This window comes from Cetorhinus maximus, chromosome 2 (genome assembly GCF_964194155.1).
Source record: "Cetorhinus maximus chromosome 2, sCetMax3.hap1.1, whole genome shotgun sequence".
Lineage (NCBI taxonomy): Eukaryota > Metazoa > Chordata > Chondrichthyes > Lamniformes > Cetorhinidae > Cetorhinus > Cetorhinus maximus.
The window spans coordinates 29,481,173-29,508,804 of NC_135880.1; the positions used below are offsets into that span (position 1 = coordinate 29,481,173).

The 27,632-nt window shown below is 46.1% G+C and overlaps 1 protein-coding gene across 1 annotated transcript in view; it reads left to right on the forward strand.

Moving 5' to 3' along the window:
• Positions 1-26,539, forward strand: part of LOC144689899 (organic cation/carnitine transporter 2-like) — a 90,333-nt gene extending 63,794 nt beyond the window's left edge. Inside the window, exons 8-10 of the mRNA XM_078557401.1 lie at positions 442-624; positions 18,608-18,743; positions 26,521-26,539. Of these exons, the coding sequence (XP_078413527.1) occupies positions 442-624; positions 18,608-18,743; positions 26,521-26,539 (338 nt within the window). The remainder of the gene's footprint in view (positions 1-441; positions 625-18,607; positions 18,744-26,520) is intronic.
• Positions 26,540-27,632: the final 1,093 nt, after the last annotated feature.

Here is a 27,632-nt window from a genome sequence, read left to right on the forward strand (position 1 = left end):
GACACCCGCCCGCTGCCGGGATCTTCCCGTCCCGCCACAAGTTCAGTGGACTCCTGGCTGATGCGGTGCCTCACCCCCAGCGGGTCCCGCCCGCGATGAGGGCCGGAAAACCCCGGCCCTAATTTGGGTTAGGTATTTATATAAAATAAATGGATACAGACTCCACCAAAATATGCCAGCAGTCTGCAGCATGGCAGCTAAAAATTACATGTTGAATCTGACACAAAATTAATCTAATCTAGGTGGAGATCAGCAGGAATTTAGTGCAGAACTCAGTTCCACAGGCTTAAAGGAAGGAATTTCTACTCTCTATTGGAGCAGTTTATTTTTGCTGCGCATTTTTGTTTTAAGTAAAAGAATTTGCAAAGCAGTTGATGCAATCAAACAACTTTGAATTATCTTTCAGTACATGCTAACTATTGATTCATTTGGTTTCTGCAGCTCTTCAAATTGTGATCACGGTATTGGTGATGATTGGTAAATCTGGAGCAACAGCAGTCTACACAATCATCTATATTTTCTCATCTGAATTGTACCCAACTATGGTGAGGAATATGGGGCTTGGGGCATGTTCCATGGCATCCAGATTCGGCAGCATAATCTCCCCATTTTTTGCATATCTGGGTAAGTGAAAAATTCAAGCTTCCCATGAACACGGCAAACAATTTAGTAATTATTTTTATTAAGAAACTTTAAGTCTAAGGTCAAATTAAAGGTTAGGCTTAAGAGAATTAATTAGTTAAAGGGAAACTAGTGAGTGCATGACGGAGCATGGAATAGGAGGATGTATTGATAGAGTGAGATGATGTAAGGTAAGAGGAAGTTCATGTGGAGCACAAGCACCAACTGAGATCTGCTGTGTCAAACAGCCAGTAACTGTGCTGTAAAAATCTAGGTAGACTGTGTGGCCTAGAAAGGAACGAAAACCTCATAAGATAAGCAAGTTTGGGACAAGAAAATGGTATTCATCAGCCCAACAAATAAGCCCTTTGCTTCCACAGACCATTACAATCTAGCCTGGGCTCCAAATCCTAACCTATTATTAATCAAGAAGCGCTTTTGCACGACATCTGTTTTACCTGTTCAATACCTCAAGGTAATAAACCAATAGGTTTGATCAACCAGGAAGTGATAGTTGAAGGGATTGTAGGTTGTACATACGTAGTTCTGATTCCCTGACCTCGCACAGGGAGTGTGGGATCAAAAACTGGCTCTAAAGTTTCTTCCAATCACTAGCCTCATTTGAGGCTTGTCAGGACATGTTTATGCTGGAACTTTACTGCCACTTTGATGTTTGTTTACTGCACAGGTTGCAGTATATCTCCGAAGTCAGGGCCTGATTGGAGTCTGGCAGAAACACTGTGGCGCTCCTGCAAGGAGGCAACTTCGCTGCTTGGGGGTTTGACATTGCACAAAGTGTAGCTCCAGTGTGCTTTCAAAGTTGGTTTCCAAAGCCTTGCTGGACATGTTCGAGTGGGCCAGGGCTTCTTTAAATGTACTGAGAGTGCGGCAGGCATTCCCACCTGTGCTCTTGAGACATTTAAGATCTGGGAGTGGAGCCCTATGCATATGTTGAAGCAGGTGTTCACAGAGGCTGAGGCTGCAGCTGGATCTGACCATTCAAACTGCAGCCAGAGATTATAAACAAGTTGTTGGTGGCTGAAAATGGATGCAGTAGCTATATTTGTACCTGCTGTTGTTTGTGCACACTTATTTTCATGAGTTTTGTTTAATTCGCTTGTGGGATGCGAGTGTCACTAGTTAGGCCAGCATTCATTGCCCATCCTTAATTGCCTTTGTTCAGAGGGCATTTAAGAGTCAACCACATTGCTGTGGGTCTGGAGTCACACGTAGGACCCAGGCCAAAACATCAGATTTCCTTCCCTAAATGACATTAGTGAACAACAATCAACATCAGACTTTTAATTCCAGATTTTTATTGAATTCAAATTTCACCATTTGCCATGGTGGGATTCGGAACCTGGGTCCCCAGGACATTACCCTAGGTCTCTGGAATACCAGTCCAGTGACAATGGCACACCGCCTCCCCTAGTTACAATGTGGACAATAGAATTTTGGATGTACTCAAGGTTATGGAGGGTTGAACATGGCCAGCAGTGAGCAATTTTCAAATAGAATTCAAATGTTGTAACACTTTGTCATTCATTATTTTCAATTATCTATGTACAATAGCCAGTAGTAAAAATGCTATCTCAATTTCTCCTTCCTGTCCAGAAATAAAGTGCGGCGGGAAAGCACCAATTCCCTAAAGAAACATTCAAAAGTACTGTGCCATTAGGCCCAGTAGCTTTTCTGTCATCAAGCTTAGAAATGGGTTGTTTAACTTTCCTGTCCATGCTCATGATGTGTTTGGTTGGATTTCGGCACTTCAGTGGGATTTTCTAAATCAGGAATTTGGATGGCTTTCAAAAGTGTGTTTAAAAAGTTTGCTTTATGTGTAGAGATGTGGTGCATGACTATGTGAAAAGAAGAAATCATGCAGTCAGGTCCAGTAGTGGAATGAGGTTTAACTGGGGAATTATGTCCCTCTTATTGGGATGTTTCGAGGAGGTGGTTGCCACAGTAGGCCGAGAAGGTTATAGGAGGAGAATGTGCCAGGTAACTGGGAAGCTTGGAGACAAAGTGTGCTACTTAACTCGGGGAAGAATGCCATTGTGAAATGAGAAGGTGTTAAAGGGGAGAGAACCTCAGTGAACTTGGAAGGAATTGGACGGGGCACCTCTGAATTATTGGGTGTAGAGGGGAAGAGTGCATCTGAAGTAGGAGGAGAATTAGGAGGGAAGGTATGTCTATGACTAATGAACAGTTATCCCGTGAAGGGAGAAGACAATGGCCGGAATTCTCCGATGCCCCTGCAGCTGGGATCAATGGCAGGTACGGGGGGTGGGGGGGGGTGCAGAATTCAGCGAGAGGCCAGCGTCACTTATCAGCGAGATCTTCTGATGTCGCGCGCCATGACCGATCAGGAATCCCAGGGAGGCCGGCATGAAGCAGCTAACGGGGTGCAAATGAAGACCTGACCGGAATAGCCCCCAATGCCCGATTCTCCATTTCGCCAGCGGCAAAATACATCGGTCAAGAACATGTTTGGACAAGAATGACATACAGAAGTCAGGACTTACCTTGTGGGTCTTGTTCAGATCGCGGGCATCCAAGGAGAAGAAGATGCTGGAGGTCCACAACTACCAGACCCTGGAGGAGCACGTGCATTGTATGCTGGATGGATCCTCGTGCACATGGCTCCGCTGCAAAGCAGCTCACAGAAGGTTGGAGGTCTCCGTGCAGCAGCTTTGACTTCAGTGAGACGTCAGATCTTCATGGACCTCACCAACGCTTCGGCCCTGTTTTGGAACTTTATGGAATTCACCATGGGCTGGTAAGGATGTGGCGAAGCAGGGAGGGGAAGGGGAAGGGGAAGGGGAAGAGGAGAGTAGGAGAGGAAGGTCTTAGGGAGGGGTGGTGAAGATGGGAGGGGGATGTGAAGGTGTCAGGAGGTGTAGATGGGGGGGTGAGGGTGTTAGTGGGGGTGAAGATGCGAGGGGGAGGGAGTTCGGAGGGTGGAAGGTGTAATGGGGGAGAATGGTGCAAGTGGGGAGTCCATGTAAGTGGGGAGGAAGGTGTTAGGGAGGAAGTTTGGAGGGGGGAAGGAGTCCGGGGGTGGGGCGGAGGAGAGAGTACAGGGAGAGGAAGGAATGAGGGTGGAGGAAAGAGTAAGGAGGGAGGAAGGTGCAAGGGGGGAGGAAGGTGCAAGGGGGGTGTGGAATGCCCAGCTGAATGGGCAAGGGAGGAGTTTGTGGAGTCGATCATTGCGTCCTGGGGAGCGAACTGAGGGTGGGCATGGTAGGATGGAATGGTTAGCCAGAAGGGTGGGAGGGTGAGGGTACGTTGGGAATGGTAGAAGGGGCGACAATGGTGGTTGGTGGGGACACGGAGGCAAACATGGACCCTGGGGTTGGAAAGGAGGCATCCGGGAGTTCAACATGGATGGGGGTGGGATTCTCTGGAAGGTAGGGAACGTGCACATTCGCCTGGACATCCTGGAATGAGAAGGGTGCAGGCTGCAAGGTTACAGTGGGGAAATTGAAGGTCATGCCGGGGGGGGGGTCTATTGTTATGGGGGACAGGACCATGGGTGACTGGGGGAGGGGGAGCTCATCAGAAATGTGACTAGTACCATCCTTGCGATATCGAAAGTGAGTGGAGCCTCGTGTTAGACGGGCATAGGTGCTGCATGGCAGTGCAGACAGTGGGTGGGCGAGATCAGGTGGCTGAGATGTTGGTGGGCGAGCGTTTTAGCGAAAGCGACCACAACATGGTACAGTTTAAGTTTGTTATTGGCAAAGAAATCGACAAGTTGCAAAAAAATGTTTTGGATTGGGGGAGAGTGGATTTTTGAAAAATAAGGCAGGATCTGACCAATGTAGACTGGGAACAGTTACTTGTGGGGAAATCTACAGAGGAGCAGTTGGAGCTGTTCAAAAAGGAATTAGGGAGGGTACTGGCTCAACATGTTCCCTCTAGGGTGATAGGAAGGAGTAACAAGCCCAGAGAACCATGGATGACCATAGGTATTCAGGTTACAATGAGAAGGAAAAGAGAGGCTTTTAGCAGGTACAAGGGAAGCAAATCAGCAGAGGCATTAGTGGAGTACAGAAAGTGCAGGGTGGAGCTTAAGAAAGCAATTAGGAGAGCAAAGAGGGGATATGACAAAGCTCTGGCTGGTAAAAGTAGGAAAATCCCAAGATATTCTATAAGTATATAAATGGGAAGAGGATAACCAGGGAAAGAGTAGGACCCATAAGGGACCAAGGGGGCAATCTATGGGTGGAGCCAGAGGACATCACTGGAGTGTTGAATGAATACTTCACGTCCGTCTTCACCCAAGAGAATGAGGATGAAGGTATCGATCTCGGGGAGAGAGACTGCGAGGTTCTTAAGCAAATTGATATAGGAAGTGATAAGGTATTGGAGGTGTTGGCAGGCTTAAAAGTGGACAAATCTCCAGGTCTGGATGATTTGTGTCCCAGACTGCTGAGGGAGGCAAGGGAGGAGATCGCAGGCGCAAATTTTTAATTCCTCTCTGGCCACAGGGGAGGTGCCAGAGGACTGGAGAACAGCTAATGTGGTTCCGCTATTTAAGAAGGGTTGTAGAGATAAGCCAGGGAACTACAGGCCATTGAGTCTCACATCAGTGGTGGGGAAACTATTGGAGAAAGTTCTGAAGGAGAGTATCTATCTTCAGCTGGAGAGGCAAGGTTTGATCAGGGATAGTCAGCATGGCTTTGTCAGAGGCAGGTCATGCCTAACAAATTTCATTGAATTTTTTGAGGAGGTTACCAGGTGTGTGGATGAGGGTAGTGCAGTGGATGTTGTTTATATGGATTTCAGCAAAGCCTTTGACAAGGTCCCACATGGGAGATTTATAAAGAAGGCAAATGCACATGGGATACAGGGTAATTTGATAAGGTGGATTCAAAATTGGCTTAGTTGTAGGAGGCAGAGGGTGATGACAGAAGGATGCTTTAGTGACTGGAAGCCAGTGTCCAGTGGTGTACCACAGGTATCTGTGCTCGGTCCCCTATTATTCGTCATTTACATAAACGACATAGATGACTATGTGGGGGGTAGGATTAGGAAGTTTGCGAATGACACAAATATTGGCCGGGTGGTTAACAGTGAGGTTGTGTGTCTTGGGCTACAGGAAAATATAGACGGATGGTCAAATGGACAGATAAGTGGCAGATGGAATTTAACCCTGAAAAGTGTGAGGTGATACACTTTGGAAGGATTAATTTGACAAGGAAGTATTCAATGAACGGCATGACACTAGGAAGTTCTGAGGAACAAAGGGACCTTGGCGTGTGTGTCCATAGATCTCTGAAGGCGGAGGGGCATGTTAGTGGGGTGGTGAAAAAGGCATATGGGACACTTGCCTTTATCAATCGAGGCATAGATTACAAAAGTAGGGAGGTCATGTTGGAGTTGTATAGAACCTTGGTGAGGCCACAGCTGGAGTACTGTGTGCAGTTCTGGTCACCACATTATAGGAAGGATGTGATTGCACTGGAGGGGGTGCAGAGGAGATTTACCAGGATGTTGCCTGGGATGAAACATTTAAGTTATGAAGAGAAGTTGGATAGACTTGGGTTGTTTTCGTTGGAGCAGAGAAGACTGAGGGAGCGACCTGATCGAGGTGTACAAGATTATGAGGGGTATGGACAGGGTGGATAGGGAGCAGCTGTTCCCCTTAGTTAAGGGTCAGTCGCTAGAGGGCATAAGTTCAAAATGAGGGGCAGGAGGTTTAGGGGGGGATGTGAGGAAAAACCTTTTTACCCAGAGGGTGGTGACGGTCTGGAATGCGCTGCCTGGGAGGGTGGTGGAGGTGGGTTGCCTCGCATCCTTTAAAAAGTACCTGGATGAGCACTTGGCACGTCATAACATTCAAGGCTATGGGCCAAGTGCTGGTAAATGGGATTAGGTAGGTAGGTCAGGTGTTTCTTACGTGTCGGTGCAGACTCGATGGGCCGGAGGGCCTCTTCTGCACTGTGTTTTTCTGTAATTCTGTGATTCTGTGATCCGGGCACGTCACGCTGACGTGTTTCACAACTGTACATAAGCGACGTGCACCTGGCGAGCTGCTCTTCGCTTGGGAGTTTGATGTTTGTTTGCCTATCTTGCTTCAGGCAGCACTCGCAGTCATCAGCGCCAGGCTTTGGCGACAGCACCACATCACTTTCAGGGGGCCTCACGGGCAGGTCTCTACCTACCAGTCCAGCTGTGAGGTTGCATTGGCTTTTCAATTACTGCAGGGCTAGGGCTTGCCTGGGGAACGGGGAGAAGTGGCCTCAGGCAAGGGAAGAGGCTGCAGGATGAGAGCTGTACTGAGGAAGGAGGGTATCCCAGGCTGTGTGTGGGGGCAAATGTTGATCTGTGCAAGTGGCCTCAAGATGGTGAGGGCTGAGGAGGCAGTCTCCAGAGGAGATTAGGCTAGATGGAGATGTGGGGGTGCGTGTGAGAGATTGAGTGGTGATGTCCTTTGAGTTGCCAGTGAATGTGTGATGGCCCTGTGAGTGTGAGTTTAGAGTGAGGAGATGGTTGCCTTACCCTGACGGCACGGATGAGATCATTCATCCTATTCCTGCACTGGATGGCCGGCCTCTTGTGTGCAGTATTGGCACAGACCACCTCTGCCACCTCCTCCCAAGCTCGAGTGGTGAGACTGATGGGCCTCCTGTGGCCAGGGCCGGGTAGAGGACATCGGTGGCTGGCTGCTATGGCATCCAGAAGGCATCCCAGGAATGCGTCACTTAATTGGGGGGCTGCACTCTTCTTGGTTTTTGGGGCCAAGACTGCTCACTAGAGCAGTCCTGGGCTGCAGGCATTGAGGCTGCAGTTTAAATATGGTGCCCTGTGTGAGGAAGCACCGAGGTAACAGGGTGGCAGGGAAATTGGCAGTCACCTGCCAACGTGACAGCGTGTTTCCTGGGGCTGCATAATTAACCAGGCAGGAATGGGATGATACGGTGTGAAAACCCGCCATTGTGGCCGACAGGTAAAAGGCATTTTTTTTCACCCACTACCGCACTTTCTGCAAATCTGAGACGATTCCACCCTATAGTTCTGAATTTGTGCCTGTGCCCATGTTTGGATTATATTTGAAAACTGTGAAATTTATAGCTGATATTGGACTTCTATCTCAAGTGACATGATAATTGGATATTTTAGTAATGTGGCGTATATTGGGATAGACCTAAGTTATCCAATCTCTTCCCTTAACCTTTAGTTACCTGACTCACCCCACCTAACAAAGGACTTCTACTTTTGGTGAGTGCTACAGCACATTTGCCATGAAACAGGCTTCATTCCTATTATTCATTTGGCAAGGTTTAATTCACTGAAGTTGATGAATAGATAACCCTGCTAGAATTACTGATGTTTAAATATTTATTCCTCACACTTAACCAATAAAAACATGACTGAAGCATAGAGGGACATAGTATTTTTTTAGAAGGCATAAACTAAAGAATATTAATTTCATAGAGTTCCCTTAAATCAGTTTAGATAAACTGGTTTTCCTACATATTATGTGCCCTGGGCATCTAAATCCATCCATAATAAACTAATTTGCTTTACACATTCTTATAATGGAGTTGCCTAAAATGCAACGGTATCTGAACACAAACAAAGGAGCAGATGTATATCGGGATATCAAAATTAGTTTACTGCAGGAAGCAATCAGAGAGAACTGTTCAAGAAAGCTAGGGTGACTGTACACTTGCAAGCAAGGCAGTGCAAAAACAATTTAGTAATGAAGGAACAAAAGAACTTGTATTTATTTGGGCCTTCCATGGCTTCAATACATCCCAAAGTGCTGCACGGTCATTGAAATATTTTACAAGTGTGGTCACTGCTATAACATAAGTATCACAGCAACCAATTTGTGCACAACAAACTTCCACAAAGAGCAATGAAATGAATGACCAGATAATCTGTTTTTCAGTGAAATAAAATTAGAAAATGCTGGAAATACTCAGCAGCTCTGGCAGCATCTGTGGAGAGAGAAACAGAGGTAACACTTCAGGTCAATGACCTTTCAGTTAACACCTGCCGGAATCTTGTGCTCTTGCTGGTGGCGAGCTTGGAGGTGGGAAGGATATGTAGTTGGATGGGATGGTGGTGTACCAGAACCCTGCCACCTTCCTGCCCCCGCCAGAATTAAGTTCCAGATGGGAAGGCTCATGGTCGACCTTCCTGCCCCTCCGCCAATTGCGGCCCTTAATTGGCCAATTAATGACCACTTAAGGGCCTCATCCCACCACCACTGTATTAACCCAGCTGCAGGTGAGCCTGTCGCCGTGAATGACAGATAAAACTATTCGGCCAGTTCATCACCTCTGGTGAGGGAGAGAGGGTGTCCCTGGATCAAAGGCACTCAATATCTGATCGAGCGACTGCACATCGGGAAGGGGTGACCTGCTCAGAGCAACCCCTCTACCCTTGCTACCAAACCCCCTGTACCCTCTTCCTACGGCACTTACCCTGTGAAAAACCCTTCCCCGTTACTTACCTGTGACCTGGGTCGCTCCGCAATCCTGGTGCTCCAGTGCCTGTCTCCCTGGCAGCAGCCACATCCTCTCCAGTGGCACTGCTGAGCACAAGAGCTGCCAGCCTCTGACTGGCTGGCAGCTCTCAGTAGGCAAGACTGCCGCTCCTAGGGTCTTGATTCCAGGGAAAGGCCCCCTGCTGGCCTTGCCACTGCCTGACTGGCGTATGGTTCAGTGAGCCTTCCTGAAAAGAGACAATGTTGGCCGTCCAGGTGGCAGGAGAGACCTCCAACGCCTCAACAAGATTCTGCCCACTGTTTCTCTCTCCCCTGTTAAATATTCCCATGCATTTTCTCTTTTAGAATTTCAGATTTACAGCATCTGCAATATTTTGCTTTCATATTACTGTTCTTTTATGGTGTTAGTTCAGGGATAAATATTGACCAAGACATAGGGAGAAGCTCCACAAAACAGTGCCAAAGGATCTTTTATATCCACCTGAAAGGCCAGACATGACCTTATCTTAATGTCTCAACTGAAAGATGCACCTCCGACGGTGCAGTGTTGCCTTACAATGATTCTGATGTGCCGGTCTGGATTATATGCTGCAGCTTCTGGAGTCGGACTTAAACCAGAGGCAGGAGAGCTGGTACTGAGCCAAGGCTTACACCTTTCTAGTAAAGTCTATGATAAATAATCACATTGTACAATGCATAGAATCAGCCTGTTTCATGTGAAAATAGGAAGACAGAAGACCTAATTATTCTTCACCTTATTTTAAACTTTTGTTTAAAGTGAAATTATAGTTTATTGAAGACTTGCCGAACTATGTCACTGGGCAGAATTTTCTGTGCCCGCTGGTGTTGGGCATGTTTGGCAGCGTGAGCAGACAATATGGTGAGAAGGCCAAAACTCAGTTTCACGACATCGTGTGACCAGCTTGCAGTCGTCCAATCAGCCTGTCAATGACGCGCCGCCTTTCCCGCCATTGGACATCGGGAACTTCATTGTATTACATCTGCATATCATTATAAGGCCAGCCCGCGGGAATCATCCCTCCCCCGCTGGATTATCTGCCCACTCACCCCGATGAGTTTCACAACAACATATATAAGGCGTGCACGTGGCAGGCTGCACTTTGAAGGAAGCTTGGAGCTGAGTGCACAGTAATGTTGTGCAGCGCTCAAAAAGGTCACCTGTTGGACTTCAAGGTTCAGGCGACTCCGGTGGGGAGGGCGCAAGGGCTGCCCTGTGGTTGGAGATCGTGCACAAGCACATGTGGGGTGGAGGGGAGGGAATGGGTCACCATTAGGGAAACGTTTTATAAAGTGACCATTCCTCTGCAGCTGAGACAGTTCAGACGCAGCCACATTGATATGATTGGAGTCGAGCCTCTAGCTTATCTGCCCACTCAAGTAACACAGAGGCATCAAATTGCCACCAAGTCCTCCAGAGCTTTTCACCCCTTGGGCACAGGCTGCAAACTAATGAGTTTAGTGGACTGCAGAACACTTAGACGACTGGGCACGTTGTACAATCTCCTTGCTAAAGCTGGACATGGAGCAGTCACTGGTGGAGTTCCTCACAGTCCCTTGTAATGTCATCATACCGGTTTGGACCAGTTTCCCTCATGGTTCAAGCTCACAGTGCAGCCTTGCAGTGCGGGTTAGGAGAATGCCTGCGCCTGAGCTGAGAGCACAGCATGTGGTCCAATGGGCAAAGCTGCCGCCAATTGGTCAGGTGGAGTGGGTGGAGGAAGGTGGGGGTTGGGGCAGCCATGCAGCGCACTAAACTCTGGCCATCCAAATGGTGGCTAACACTCTCCGGGAAGCATTAAGGGGCCTTCAGACTTAACCAAGAGAGGTTTTTAGAACACCCAAGCTAACCCACGCATCTCTCTCTTTCATCCTGCAGAAGGAGCACATCAGGATCATGAAGCCCATGATGAACTAGCTGTATGCCTTGTGGCATACAGACAGTGAAGATGATGGAAAAGAGAGTGACTGAGGTGCCTGGCTGCACAGAGGGAGGAGCAGCACCGTCAGGGAGAAGGGGCAGCTGGGGTTCCCGCACACACTGCCGAAGAGCCACAGTGAGCCGTCACTGGTTGGCGCCTAGGTAGACCCAGGGTCTATTGATGCCGCCTTTCATTCCTGCAGATGACTGAGAACCAGTGTCGCCGAGGAATGCGCATGTCTAGGGAACTGGTCGGTCACAACTGCCACCTGCTGCAGGATTTGGCACCACGGGGACGTAGAGAGTACCCACTGCCAGTGGCCATGAAAGTGACAACGGCGCTCAATTTCTACACCAGTGGCTCCTTTCAGGCCTCCACAGGTGACCTCTGTGGGATATCACAAGCCTCCACTCACAAATGCATCCATGAGGTCACAGACGCCATCTTTGCGAGGGCACACAACTTTGTGCATTTTGCCTGGGACCAGAAAAGCCAGGATGCAAGAGTGATTGGATTTGCCCAAATCTTGGGTCTCCCACAGGTGCAGAGTGCCATCGACTGCACTCTTTTGGCACTCAGATCTCTGTCACAACAAGGGGTCAACTACATCAACCGCAAGGACCTCCATTTGCTGAATGTGCAGCTGGTATGTGACCACCACAAATGCATCCTGCAGGTCTGCGCACAGTTTCCAGGGAGTGTCCATGACTCCTACATTCTCAGCCGGCCTCAGGTTCCTGACGTCTTCTAGGGTCCACAGAGGCTGCTGGATGGCTGCACGGAACAAGGGTTACCCACAGAGGACGTGGCTGATGACACCCGTGCAGAGGCCTCAGACTGCAGCAGAGTGACGCTATAATGAGGTTCATGCTACAGCTCGCAGCTTGGTGGAGCAGACCATCGGGATACTGAAGATGAGGTTCCGATGCCTGGTCTGGTGGAGCCCTGCAAAACAGTCCGCAGAGGATATCATGCATCGTTGTCATCTGCTGTGCCCTTTACAACCTGGAGCTGCAACAGGGAGAGGAGCTGGCTGAGGAGGAGATGGAGGAGCTGGAGGTCTCCTCTGATGAGGAGGACACTGATGGGAATGAGTTTGAAGAGTTCCTCGAAGGTGACGATGACAGCAATGAGGCTCTTGCACGGGCCAGATGAGGCAGGTGCACTCAGGAGGCCCTCAAAGCTGCTAGATTTGTTGAGGATGATGACAACATGCAGTGAGGAGACACCATGGATCCTCACATTGTATCTGTGAATGTTTGACTCCAGTCTGGCTGATGGCAGCATACATACCCTCTGTGATAATGCTCCTGTCATGGAGGTGCAGTGGAGGCCCTAATAGTCACTCGATTACAGGAGGATGATGATGACATGGAGTGAAGACACTCTATAGACCTTCACTTAGCCTCTGAGAATGTCTGACCCCTGTCTGGCCGAAGGCTGCTCGCTTGAAAGTGAGCCATGAAACTTTAAAAGTACCTGATCCTCTGTCAGCCTTCAGCACCTGAGCCCTTCAGGAGCACAGCGTTACTGGTCATAGATGCTGAGGAGATGGGGGCCAGCCCCACATTTAAGGTGCTGCGAGCACTCAGAGAGAATGACGGGAACTCTGTCCTGTGGCATCTGTCCATGACATCCTGACCAGCAATGACAAACAGCATCGAGGCCAGACCATCACTTTGGTCTGAAGGCTGCATGAAGCACAGGGAAGAGGCTCTGGACTGAGACACCTGCCTTTATCTTGTGCAGAAAGGTTTCACATCTGAGTGACACACACACTGGTCATCAGAACAAGGAGCCACAAGCAGGGATTTTATTTACAATAGTGAATGTACAAGTGACTAACACCCATGCCCAGGCTGTGCAACTACATCTTCTTAACCTTCCTAGACCTGCTACTATGCCTTGGCGTTCCCCGGACATCCACAGCAGAGGTGGAGGCAGCCTGCTGTCTGCTACACACTGTCTGTGATGATCTTGGTGAGCGTCCTCTGGAGGGCCAAGACCTGGAGGGCCCCGGCTTGCTTTCGGGGTCTTGCTGTGTGGCAGTGACACCCTCCTTGATCTGTAGAGTTGGAGCTCCTAGGGTCACAGGAAGAGGGAGTTTGGATGGGCCAGACACCCCCGGAGTCACCTGGATGAATGGCCCCAGAGGGTACACCTGTTGATCCTCCTCCCTATAGGTTCCCAAAGGCCCTTGGCTGACAACTTGAGGAACCATAGAAACCACAGAACCATAGAAAAGTTACAGCACAGAAGGAGGCTAATTGGGAGATGGGGAAGCTGGAGTCAGATCGAACTGCCCCACACCCCTCACTTACACACTGTTGGAGGCCAACTATGACATCAGCGATGAAGTTCAGCCCACGCAGCAGTGCGGGAGCAATGTCCTGGACCAAAGTCTACATGGTGGCAGCCATCCTACCATGTTGACCTCAGTGCATTGGCATGCCGGCGCCATGTTTAATTAGTGCTATCACCTCAGTCTGAAGGTGGACAGACTCCTTCATCGTGCCTTACAACCTGAAGAGTGCAGCGGACATCCCTCCCTGACTTTCCCTAGCTTGCCTTTGCAGCTCCAGCAATTGAGGTATGACCAAGTCCAGAGGCTCGTCATCTGACTCGAACCCAGCAAATTTCTGGCCTCCAGCAGTCCTCCAAGTGCCAGGTACCTGGTATGTCCCTGCCGCCACTTGCTGTGAATCAGTCAGTGCGATGTGCTCACCAGATTGTGATCCTGAGGCTACTCTAAAGCTCGGTCCCACTGAGGTATGTGTCTCTGCGCTGGTGGAGGGTGTGGGTGAGCACTGTAACAGAACTTCAAGGAGGGTTTTAGCGGATTCCTCTTCTGAGCTTCCTTCAGGGCTTGATTGGAGGCCCTGGGCCATGGACTCCAATGGCTGTTTCCCAGATGTGCCTGCGGAAACAAGGGGAGATAATTAGTGCATGGCAGTGGCCTGTGAAACAGGACACATCACTCACGGCATGGTGTCTGATGAATGTTGCACTGCTGGACCATCACTTGGTAGAGCAGCACCAACCTCACCATCAGTACAGGAACGGTCCAGATTGTCTCTGGCCAGCTGGATGGCTCTGTTTTCAAAGTCCATGAGGACCTTGATTTCAGGCATTTGTCCACCAGTCTCTGGCCTCTCCCTCTAGTTGTGTGCCAGCTTGTCCTGCATGAATAGAGATGGAGAAAGCATAAGCAGGCCCCCTGCCAGGCCAGATGATAAGTATGCCTGGCATGTGTGGGATGGGGTCAATGAAGGTGTGTGTGAGAGAGTGAATGAGTCCCTTGGACTGGCAGTGAGTATATTCCCTGTGGATGTGTGATGGGTTTTTGAGTGTGTGAGTTGAGAGTAATGAGAAGAGTGACTTACCCTGGCGGGACGGAGGAGACCATTCATCACCTTGTGGCATTGGGTGGCTGACCTCTTTTGGAGGGCGTTGGCACTGACCACCGCTGTCACAGCCTCCCAAGCCGGATTGGTGATGTTGCTGCCCATCTTGCGGCCAGAGCAGGGGTAGAGGACATCACGGCGAGCCACCACTGTGTCCAAAGGCACTCGAGGAAAGTGTCGTTAAACCTGGGGGCTGCAGTTTTTTTGCCTTTCGGGGCCAAGTCTTCAGTGAAGCAGTCGTGGGCTGGAAGCATTGAGAGGTGTGAGCATGGCTGCACTTTAAATACGACGCCCAGCGTGAGGAAGCGGCGAGGTGATGGCGGGGCAGGTGAATGAGAGCCCACCCGCCATCAAAATGGGAATGCATAATTAATGTGGCGGGATTGGGACAATATGGTGTGAAAAGTCGCCATTGCAGCCGGCAGGTAAAATATTGTTTTACCCACCCACTACCACACTTAGTGCAAATCTGGGATGATTCCACCCATTATCTTTCATCTCAGTTTCCTCTTCCTACTACAATACATGCCTATTTCACCCAGAAAGGTGGATGGGAAGCCTGCATTGCACTAATTTTTAAAAATTTGCTCATGTAATGCAGCATTGCCTATCCCAATTGAGGGGTCTTTTAAGAGTTAACCACATTGTTCTGGGCCTGGAGTCACATGTAGGCCAGACCAGTTAAGGGCAGCAGATTTCCTTCCTTAGTGGACATTAGTGAACCATTTTATGGCAATCATTTCATGGTCATTAATAGACATTTAATTCCAGATTTTTATTGGATTCAAATGCCACCATCTGCTGTGGTGGGATTCAAACCTGGGTCCCCAGAGCATTACCCCTGGGTTTCTAGATTACCAGTCCAGTGAAAATACCACTACGCCATCACCTCCCCTTAGTCATTGGGAGGAAAGCAAAAACAAAACATAGAAGAGACATGGCTTTTGCAAACTTAGCAATCCAATAGAAACTACAAGGGCAAATCGGGCCTTTGCTTGCATATCTCTCAATGATGAAAGAAAGGAAAAACAGACTGACAAAATTATATCCCCATATTTACAGGATACGGGGAGGAAGTGGTGGAAATCTGGAAATACTGGGGATGATGAGGTCCTTCCAAATTTAACAGCAGGTCCTCCTATTATCAGGTTTTACTCCACATCTCACCCAGCAAACGGCAGATTAACAGGCTGGCTGGCTACCAAGCAGGAAAACCAGCACTAGAAGACTAGGGGAAGACCATCGGTGAAGGGGGTGGGGGGCTCAGACTGGCAATCAGCAGTGAGTGGAAAGGCCATGGGACAGAAGTAGGGTGGGAGGGGTGTTGGACAAGCAATTGAGAAGGAGAGAGGGACTGGGAAAGATCATGAGTAGAAGTGGGGATAGTTGGACAGGCAACTGGGAGGGAAAGGGGAACTGGGGACCAAGAGAATGTTCAGGGCAATCGACAATGGAAGATAATCTCCTGGGAGTCTTGGCAACTATGTTGTCTCATGGGCCATGCTTTCTGCTGTGTTCATTGAATAAAATGAATTTAGTTTGAAGTTGCAAACATCCCCATGATCTCAAAGTGATGAGAAATATGGCAGAGATATTTCTGAAATGCCTGATATTTCAGTTAATCAGTCCTAAACACCATCTGCGGTAGCTTGTGTGCTTCTGGTGGCTAATCCTTTGTAAATCAAATTTAACTTAATAGAAGCATCATTATAAAAATTAACCATAAAAGCCCCTTCCGGATCAATAGATAAAAATCTTAAAATATGAAATCACTCTTCACATCCTGATGAGAGGAGGTTCCCATCTGTTTCTTTTTGATTTTGTTGCCGACTACTAAAGCATCTGATTCAATATTCCATGAAACTAATTTATAAATATCAACTAAAATAGTTACGCACTCACCAGGATCCCCCTTCAACAACTTTTCTCTGGAACAGCAAGGGTATGTATACCACAAAGAGAATCCTATTCTCTGTCTTCACAGGGACAGCTCCAGTACAAGACAGTGGGGCGGAATCATCCCAGATTTGCGCTAAGGGCAGTAGTGGGCCGGTAAAAGAAAGTTTTACCCACCGGCCGCAATGGCAGCTTTTCACGCTGTATCATCCCAATCCTGCCTCATTAATCATGCATTCCCGGGAAACACGCCATTTGGATGGCGGGCGGGCTCTCATTTGCCCATCATGCCATCACCTCGCCTCTTCCTCACGCTGGGTGCCATATTTAAAGTGCAGCTGCATTCACATCTCTCAGTGCTTCCAACCCAGGACTGCTGCACAGGAGACATGGCCCCAAAAGGCAAGAAGATGGCAACCCCCCCGCCACCGGATTCAGTGACGCTCCCCTGGATCACCTCTTGAATGCTGTGGAGGCCCGCTGTGATATCCTCTACCCTGCTCTGGCCGAAGGAGGCCCAGCAATCTCACCACTCCAGCATGGTAGGCGATGGCAGTGGTGATCACTGCCAATGCTGTAAAGAAGAGGTTGGCCATCCAATGCAGATAGAGATGAATGATCTCATCTGTGCTGCCAGGGTATGGTAACCATCTCATCACTCTAAACTCACACACTCAAGCTCATCGCATACTCACTGGCATCTCACTCACTGCCAGGTCAAGGGACATCACCACTCACTCTGTCACACACATCCTTACATGTTCATCTGGCCTCATCTCCTCTGGAGACTGCGTCCTCAGCCCTCAACATCTTGAGGCCACTTGGACAAATCAACATGTGCCCTCACACAGAATCAGCCTCTTCCCCCCTTCCACAGTGCTGCTCTCACCCTGCAGCCTCTCCCCTTGCCTGAGGCCACTTCTCCTCCTTCCCCAAGCCCTCACCCTGCAGCCTCTCCCCTTGCCTAAGGCCACTTCTCCTCCTTCCCCAAGCCCTAGCCCTGCAGCCATTGAAAAGCCAACCCTGCCTCACGGCTGGTCTGGTATGTAGAGACCTGCCCATGAGCCCCCGTAAAAGTGATGTGGTGCTGCCTCCGAAGCCTGGCGCTGATGACCATGAGTGCTGCCCGAAGCCAGGTAGGCAAACAAACCTTGAAGTCCCGAGCAACGTGCAGCTCGTCAGGTGCACATCATTTATGTGCAGTTGTGAAACACGTCGGTGTGATTGTGCCCAGATGATCCAGCGTGGGGGGTATGATTCTGGCCGGCTGGGCTTATAATAATACGCAGATATATTACAACGAAGTCCCCGATGCGCGGCAGCAGGAAGCACAGCCCGCCATTGACGGGTGGAGCGGACGATTGTAAACTGGTTTCATGATGTCGTGAGACCGATTTTTGGCCTTCCACCATATTGTCCGCTCACGGCCACCTTGACGCCCAACGCCAGCTGGCATGGAAAATTCTGCCCAGTAGTTCCTGGATCTGTTCCCCAAGACCATTATTCTTCTCCATTTGCATACAGCCTCATTTAGGAATTCTGCCCCAGACCCATCGAGGTCTTGCCCCCCCCCCATGGTTAGCTAGGTGATGCAGTGCTGAGTCCAATTTCTCTCATTGAACTTGTGAATTAAGAAACCCTGCCTGTGCAATGCACACCACCAGTTTTTATGTCCTTGCTACAGCCTGTTGGGTCAGGCCCCACCTCAGAATAGTAACCTTTCCCATTTCCAAGTATTCCCTGCCAGTTTTGTTGGACAGCACAGGATGTGCCAGTCATTGGCACTTTAGATTTTCATTACAATTCATAACAGACTTAAGCAAATGGGGGGAAAAAATTGTCTGGGTTGCATTCATCAGCATGTTCCTGCTCTTATACCATTATCTCAGAATGGATCGCTACTAGATCATGACTTTTTTAAACTTATTCATTCACAGGATGTGGGTGTCACTGGCTGGGCCAGCATTTATTGCCCATCCCTAATTGCTCTTGAGCAGATGGAGGTGAGCAACCTTCTTGAACTGCTGCAGCCCTTGGTGATTGCATAATGAACTTATTATATTATGGTTGAGAAAACAGAAGCTGAATACCGAACAGAATGCTGAAGCTTCCGATGAAAGGTCATGGACCTGAAATGTTAACTCTGTTTCTCGCTCCACAGATGCTGCCTGACCTGCTGAGTATTTCCAGCATTTTCTGTTTTTATTCCAGATTTCCAGCATCTGCAGTATTTTGCTTTTGTATTGAATCCTCACGTTCTAATATTGTCTCTCTTTTTTTCCCAGTTGCGTTTGGTAAAATGTTGGCCTTCATGTTAATGGGCAGTTTAATGGTAATAGCTGGACTATTAAGCTTCTTACTGCCTGAAACCCATGGACAGCCTCTCCCAGAGACAATTCAGCAAATGCAACCAATGAGCTGGTGAGTCCATGCTGTGAAGAATAGGGGTGAGAAATTTGGATCATTTGCACCTGATTTTTAGGTGCTACAAGTACCCTCAGAATTCCAAAACTGGGTCTGCGGCGCATGCACACATTTTTAAGGCCAATGACGGTGAATGTTATATTGGTAAGACAGATAGATCGTGGACAATGAACGTCTGACAGAAGTATACAAAGCTCAGTGCTGATTTGACACGGTGATGGCATTTTAGGGCTTAATGCACCAGGAGGCTGGATCCTGATTTACTCTGCGTTAACCAGCTGTACATACCACCTTGGTTTAATCTTTCATTTATGAACCCTCTGTCAAGACTGGAAAGAATTACAGATGGACAACATTTAAAAAGGAGCAGAATAGTATAGACACTGGAATCTGCACTAAAAGAAGTCATAGTAGAGCATTGAGAGTCAAAAAATATTAAAATGTTTAAACAAGGGTTGTGTAGTACATGTCACACATTTGAATTTTCAAAAGACCAGCGAAACCTGGGGCACGGGGTGGTGTCGGGGGAATCGTGGTGGTTGGCCTCTTTTCTGGGCACTCTTTGGCTCATGGGGTCCATCAAGGACCCCCCTCCCAACCTCTACTGATCATAGGGGCCTGCAAGGTCCCGTCTAGCCCCAGCCAGACTTACCCCTCTTGAGGGTGCATGGCCATCGGTGCGCCCTCATCGTCCAGGTGCAGCCTCAGCTTTGGCCACTGGCAGCAGTGACACTGCCGAGGTTGGTGATCTTCTGGCCCTCTGATTGGGCTGGAAGCTCTTGGAGCTGGGTTGCTGTTTTTATTATAATGGCAGCCCCAATGGCAGCCACTTAATTGGGTCTTCTTGGTATCTCTTGCCCTTGTTCCCTAGGCCTTATTTTTTTTAAAATTTTTTTATGTTTATTCTTTCGGGACGTGGGCATCACTGGCAAGGCCAGCATTTGTTGCCCATCCCTAATTGCCCTTGAACTGAGTGACTTGCTTGGCAGTTTCAGAGGACAGGTAAAAGTCAACCACATTACGGTGGTTCTGGAGTTACATGTAGGCCAGACCAGGTAAGGATGGCAGATTTCCTTCCCTAAAGGGCATTAGTGAAACAGATTGTATATTATGACAATAATGGTTTCATGGTAACCATTACTGAGGCTAGCTTTACATTCCAGGTTTTTTTTAATTGAATTTAAATTCCACCAGCTGTAGTTGTGGGATTTGAACCCATTTCTCCATAGCATTAGCTTGGAGTTTCTGGTCCAGTGACATTACCACTATGTCACCATCTATCCCTATTTTAGCTAATAGGAACGGCTTTTCTTTGATTGCCTTATCTAAACCTGTCGCAATATTGTACACCTTTATCAAATCTCCCCTCAAACTCCTTTGCTCCATGGAGAACAACTTCAGCCTCTTCAATCTAGCTTAGTAGCTAAATCATCTCGTCGTTGGAACCATTCTGGTAAATCTCCTTCGCACCCACTCAAGGATCCTCACATCCTTCCTAAATTGTGATGACCAGAAATGGATGCAACACAATAGTTTTGGCTTTAAAGGGATTTATAAAGCTTCAGAATGACTTCTCTGCTTATGTACTCAATACCTCTATTTATGAAGCAAAAGATCCCATATGCTTGCTAACTAGTCGGTGCCCTGTTGCAATTGATTAGTACTATCCTCACTGTTTGCCACAACCAGTACTGGGGTAGAAGGGAGCTATTTCAGTGGGATGGCCTTCACTTGAACCATGCTGGGACCAGTGTCCCAGCGAATCAAATAACTAGGGCTGTAGAGAGGGCTTTAAACTAAATAGAAGCAGGGAGTGTTCTGGAGAGGGGATACATAGGCTTAAAAAGCAAAAGGATATGGCAGCTTTGCAGGGCAGCTTTTTAGGTATTGATACCCAGAGTGTGACAGGAAGGGACAGAGTGTACAAGCATTAAAAAAAGCAGCAAATAGGGTCAAAGGGGGAAAAAATGGTAAAAAGGCAAAATTAATGGCTCATTACTTAAACGTACACAGTATTCGGTTCCTACTAAATGAAATAATGGGGTAGCTTTGTTAGTATGGGATGGAATAAGTACGATAGCAAGAAATGATCTTGGACCGGAAGATGTAGAATCCATATGGGTGGAGGTAAGAAATAAGGAGGGGAAGAAGACACTGGTGGGAATAGTCTACAGGCCCCCTAACAGTAGCTATACTGTAGGACAGAGAATAAAACAGGATATAATGGGGGCATGTAAAAAAGGCAGCACATTAATCATGGGCGACTTCAAACTTCATGTAGATTGGGAAAATCAGATTGACAGAGGGGAGCCACGAGCAAGTATTCATAGAGTGTATTCAGGACAGTTTCCTAGAACAATATGTTGTGGATCTAACCAGGGATCAGGCTATTTTGGATCTGGTAATGTATAATGAGGCAGGTTTAATTAATGATCTCAAAGTAAAAGATCCCCGAGGAAACAGTGACCATAATATGGTGGAACTTAGCATTCAGTTTGAGTGAGAAATTTAGTTCTGAAACATCTGTGTTATAAGGGTAATTACAAAGGAATGAGGGCAGAGTTGGCTGGAGTGGACTGGGAAAGAAGTTTAGCAGAAAAGACGGTTGTTGAACAATGGTAGACGTTTAAGAAAATAATTCATGACTCACAACAAAGATATATCCCAGTGAGGAAGAAGGATACTAGGAAGAGGGTAAACCAACCATGGTTAACCAAGGAAATTAAGGATAGTATCAAATTGAAAGAAAAATCATACAATGTGGCAAAGATTAGTGGTAAGCCAGAGGATTGAGAAAGTTTTAAAAACCAACAAAAGATGACCAAAAAAAATAGAGGGAGAAAATAAACTTTGGGGGTAAACTAGCAAGTAATATAAAAATGGACAGTAAGAGCTTCTTTAAATGTATAAAAAGGAAGAGTGAGGCCAAAGTAAACATAGGCCCCTTAGAAAATGAGGCTGGGGAAATAATAATGGGGAACCAGGAAATGGCAGTGGAGTTGAATACATACTTTGCATCAGTCTTCATGGTAGAAGACACTAATAGCATTCCAAAAATACTAAATAATTGAGGGGTAAAAGTCGGGAAGGAAATAAATACAATAACTATCACTAGGGAAAAGGTATTAGAGAAACTGATGAGGATAAAGGCCAATAGGTCCCCTGGACCTGACGGGATGCATCCTAGGATATTAAAAGGAAATAGCTACAGAGATAGTGGATGTACTGGTAGTTATCTTCCAAAAATCCTTAGATTCTGGAAAAGTCCCAGAGGATTGGAAAACTGCCCTTATTCAAAAAGGGAGAGAGACAAAAAACAGGAAACTATAGGCCAGTTAACTTAACAGCCATCATTGGGAAAATGTTAGAGTCTATTATAAAGGATGTAATAGCAGAGCATTTAGAAATGCATAATATAATCAAACAGAGTCAGCATGGCTTCATGAAGGGCAAATCATGTCTGACAAATTTATTAGAATTCCTTGAGGAGGTAGCAAGCAGGATAGATAAAGGGGAACTAGTAATATATTTGGATTTCTAAAAGTGTTCGATAAGGTACCACACATAAGGCTACTTAAAAAGATAAGAGGCCATGGTGTTGGGGGTGGTATATTAGCATGGATAGAGGATTGGCTAACTAATAGAAGACAGAGAGTTGGAATAAGGGGGACATTTTCAGGATGGTAACCTGTAACAAGTGGAGTGCCGCAGAGATCAGTGTTGGGACCACAATTATTTTCAATATATATTATTTACTTGGATGAGGGAAGTGAATGTGCTATTGCCAAGTTTGTGGGTGACACAAAAATAGGTGGGCAGGCCAGTGGTGAGGATGACACAAAGAGTCTACAGAGGGATATAGACAGGTTAAGTGTCTGGGCAAAACTTGGCAGATGGAATATAATGTTCGAAAGTGTGAGGTTATGCACTTTGGCAGGAAGAATAGAGGAGCTGAATATTATTTAAAATAGTGAAAGGCTGCAGCACAGAGGGATTTGGGGGTCCTCGTGCATGAATCACAAAAAGCTAACTTACAAGTTCCACAGGTAATAGGGAAGGCAAATAGAACGCTGGCCTCAAAGGGAATGGGGTATAAAAATAGGGAAGCCTTACTAAAAATATACAAGGCACTAGTTAGACCACACCTAGAATACTGTGAACAGTTTTGGTCCCCTTATCTAAGGAAAGATATACTGGCATTGCAGGCAGTCCAGAGAAGGTTCACTAGGTTGATCCCGGATTTGGAGGGATTTTCTTATGAGGAGAGGTTGAATAGGTTGGGCCTGTACTCATTGGAGTTTAGAAGAATGACAGGTGACCGTATTGAAACATATAAGATTCTTAGGAAGCTTGACAGGGTAGATGCTGAGAGGCTGTTTCCCCTTGTGGGAGAGTCTAGGACCAGAGGGCATAATCTCAGAATAAAGGGTCGCCCATTTAAAACAGGTGAGGAGGAACTTCTTCTCTCAGAGGGTTGTTAATCTGTGGAATTCTTTACCACAAAGGGCTGTAGAGGCTGGGTTGTTAAGTGTATTCAAGATTGAGATAGACAGGTTTTTAATCAGTAAGGGAATCAAGGGCTATGGGGAAAAGGCAGGAAAGTGGAATTGAGGATTCTCACATCAGCAATGATCTTATTGAATGACTTAGTGGGCTGATAGGCCTACTTCTGCTCCTATGTCTTACGGTTTTATGGTCTTAACCCCAAGTTTGGTATCACAGGCAAATTTGGAAATATTACTCTGTATTCCAATGTCCAAGTCATTTTTATGTATAAAAAAAAGTGGCCCTAGCACTGACCCATGGAGAGAACACCATTGTTTACTGTCCCCCAGACTGAAAAACAACTATTTACCATGACTAAAACAAAAACAGAACTACCTGGAAAAACTCAGCAGGTCCGGCAGCATCGGTGGAGAAGAACCACGACTCACTGTTTTGTGTAGTAAAGCATTTTTTTTATCTGAGCTGACAACGCCCTTTCTATTCCATGAACCTCAATTTTGGTAACTTCTTTGTAGCCTTTTATGTAGTACTTTGTCAAGAATGAGGAACTTAAAGTAATTAATGTCAGCAGAGAAAAAGTATTATAAAGACTTAAGGGACTAAAAGCTGACAAATCCCCAGGATCTGATGGCCTATATTCCATAGTTCTAAAAGAGGTAGCTGCAGAAATGATGGACACATTCATTATGATTTTTCAAAAATTCCCTAGGTTCTAGAATGGCCCCAGCATATTGGAAGTTAGCAAATGTAATACTGATATTCAAGAAAGGAGGGAAAGAGAAAACAGGTAAATACAAGCGAGTTAGCCTGACATCTTAACAAAGCATTTGAAAAATCATAGTCTGATCAGACAGAATCAACAATTTACAAAAGGGAAATCAGAATTGACAAATTTTTTAGAGTTTTTGAGAATGTAACTGGTAGGTAGGTGAAGGGGAAGTAGTAGATGTAGTATACTTGGATTTTCAAAAGGTATTCAATAAGGTCCCATACAAAGGGTTAATATGCAATTAAGGGCTCATGGAGCTGGTGATAATATATTAGCACAGATGGAGGATTGGTTAACGGACAGGAAACATAAAGTAGATATCAACAGGTCATTTTCAAGTAGGCATGTTATTAGAAATGGAGAGCTGAAAGTATCATTGCTGGTGCTTCAGCTATTTACAATCTATATTAATGACTTAGACAAAGAATAATATCTAAGTTTCCTGATGATAGAAAGCTAGGTGGGAATGTAAACTATGAGAAGGACACAAAGGAGCTGCAAAGAGATACTTCCAGGTTAAGTTAGTGAACAACAGGGTGTCAGTTGGAGTGTAATGTAGGGAAGTGTGAGGTTATTCACTTGGTAGTATTAGAAAAGCAAAATATTTTTGAAAAGGCATGAAAATGTTGGTGTTCAGAGACACTTGAGTGTACTCATAAAAGGAACACAGAAAGTTAGCATGTAGGTATAGTAAGCAGTTAGAAAGTGTTACGGACAGGAGAGGGATGAATTTAAACAGCCCTGATTTCTTCCCTCACTACCCATCTGTAAACAGAAAGGTGTTTTTGATTTCTGATTTCCCCCTTTAAAAGTTTTTCTCATGTTTTCCCCAAACTTTCAATTTGGACTGATCCAATCCTCTATGACTAACCCCACAGCAAATTCGAGATAAGGTAAAACAAGAGGGTTGGTTTATTTTACACACACACAAAATGCTGGAAGGGGTTTCGCAATGTCCGCCCCTGTTTGCACTCATACAATATGAGAGAGATAAGGGAAGGAAAGGGGTACATGGTAAGACCACAATAAAAATAAGAGTTATGGTTTCATGTAATTCCAGAGACCAGACTTAAAATCCAATGGCATATCCCTTCAAAGGTTAACAGGCTGAAACTGTTGCGGGGTGATCCATCTTTCCAGGTGCGAGGACTTCCACGATGGGAGAAGGCACGTAGAGGTGAATTAGTCTGGAAGGCATAGATACAGAAATTCCAGTGCTGCAGTAGTTCACAGTGTAGATGAGGGCCAGGCAATTTTAAACTTGGACAGAGCTCTTTCTCCTGCTATCTGTTAGATGATAAAATGGTAGAATGCCTGGGTTCAGTTCCACACGGCAATATTACAGGTTCTAGCAGCTTGTGGGAGGTCATGTGACAAACCTCCCACTTCTTCTCCTGGGTGTTGGACAAAGGATGAATTTTCCCAGGCCTGGAATCTTGAGGTGTTTAATAGAGGAGTTCAGGGTCCCTTTTGTCCTTTACAGACACACTGTCTCCATTGGTCAGAGCTCTGCCTTAGAAATGTAAAAGGTGGGTGGGTGCATTTCTTTGGAATTTGATTGTTGGCCATCACAGAGGGCATTAGTACCTCTTTAAAACTAATGGGGTCCCTGTGGGTTTCTGAAGGTTAGAAATTCCTATAGTATGAGTCACTGCTAGTCAGGGTAAAGCCTTGTCCATTTTTAAATAAATAATAAAATAAATAAATAAAATAAATATAAATAAAAATAATAAATTTTATAAAGTAGCCAACTTGATGTAGATATATATATGTATGTATATATTTATGTATATATATATGTATATATTTATTTATTTTCCTTCCTGTCTTCTGGCCAAGACAAAAGGCCAATGTCATGTTAGTCTTTATTGCAATTGGCTTATACTACAAGAATATGGAAGTCTTGCTACAATTGTATAGGGCTTTGGTGAGACCAGATCTGGCATGCTGTGTGCAGTTTTGGTCTCCATATTTAAAGAAAGATATATTTGCATTGGAGGCAGTAAGTGAGGGTTCACTAGATTGGTTCTTGGATAGAGGGGGTTGTCCTATGATGAGAGGCTGAGTAAATTGGGCCTACACTGTCTGGAGTTTAGAAGGAAACACACAAGTTTCTGAAGAGGCTTGACAGGGTAGACACTGAAAGGTTGTTTCCCCTGGCTGGAGAATCCAGGACATGAGGGCACAGTTTCAGGATAAGAGATTGATCATTTAGAACTGCAAAGAAGAGAATTTCTTCACTCAAAGGGTTGTGAATCTTTGGAATTCTCTATCCCAGAGGATTGTGGAAACTCCATTGTTGGGTATATCCAAGGCTGAGATAGACAGATTTTTGGTCTCTCTAGGAACCAAGGGAAATGGGAAGTAGGTGGGGAAGTAGCGTTAAGACAGAAGATCAGCCATGATCGTATTGAATGTCGAAACAGGTTCAAGGGGCCCTATAGTGTACAGTGCTCCTGCTCTTATTTCTTATGTTTTTATGTTATTTTCTCACAATAGGTCCCTGACTGAGCATTAACAGCTTTTACCTTGATTAGCACAACATTCATGAACAAAATTAAACCAAACACTGAGGAAGTATACATAAATTTAATCACAATAATGTAACAACTACCCAAATGGCGTAAGTTTTGGAGCACGGCTATTTAAAGGGCTAAATGGTTGTTTCTAAAACAGAAATAGGAACTTAGCATTTTTAATTTTATTGTCAATGAAATTAAACCAATGCCAAAATTGTAGAAATAAAGTTATCCAGATGACATAAAACTCTTCTCAAAACATACTTCACCTGGAAGAGTAGAAATAGAGAGGGGTAATTTTTATTAGCTATTAATGAGTTACAGAACACCCTGAATTTAATAAAAGGGAAATCCACTGTTAAGATCTTCATCGTAGGAACTTAGCTGCCTCTTCCAAAAATATATACAGTATTAGCAAAGTGAAAAGCAAACAGAAATGGGTCTCCGATATCATTATCTAATGGGTATATAAAACGTTGAAATGGCAAAATATATCTACAGTGTAACATGAAGGAAAAAATAATACACTTTAATGGTGAAATATATTTAGACTATTTCCTTTTTGAAGCTGCTGTACCTCAGTCAAACAGCACTGCTACAAGTGTTACTTCTTCTGGACAACTGTGCATCAGGGCAATCAGCCTCAGGATGGTATCACTTCCTCACCTCCCTCCACTGCTGGAGTACAGTTACTTCCCCAAATACAGGTAATTTTCTCATTTTCCTTTTTATTTCTTCCCCTCTACTCCAATGCATAGAGATATGACAGTAGATAAGCGATTGTAAACATTTATTAAAAATGCATATTTTTTAAATTATTCATTTCATGGGATGTGGGTAACGTAGGTTAGGCCAGCATTTATTGCCCATCCCTAGTTGCCCTTGAGAAGGTGGTGCGCAGCTGCCTTTTTGAACCGCTGCAGTCCCTGTGGTGTAGGTAAACCCACAGTGCCGTTAGGGAGGGAGTTCCAGGATTTTGACTCAGCTACAGTGAAGGAACGGCGGTATATTTCCAAGTCACGGTGGTGAGCGACTTGGAGGAGAGCTACCAGGTGGTGGTGTTCCTGTGCATCTGCTGTTCTAGCCCTGTGA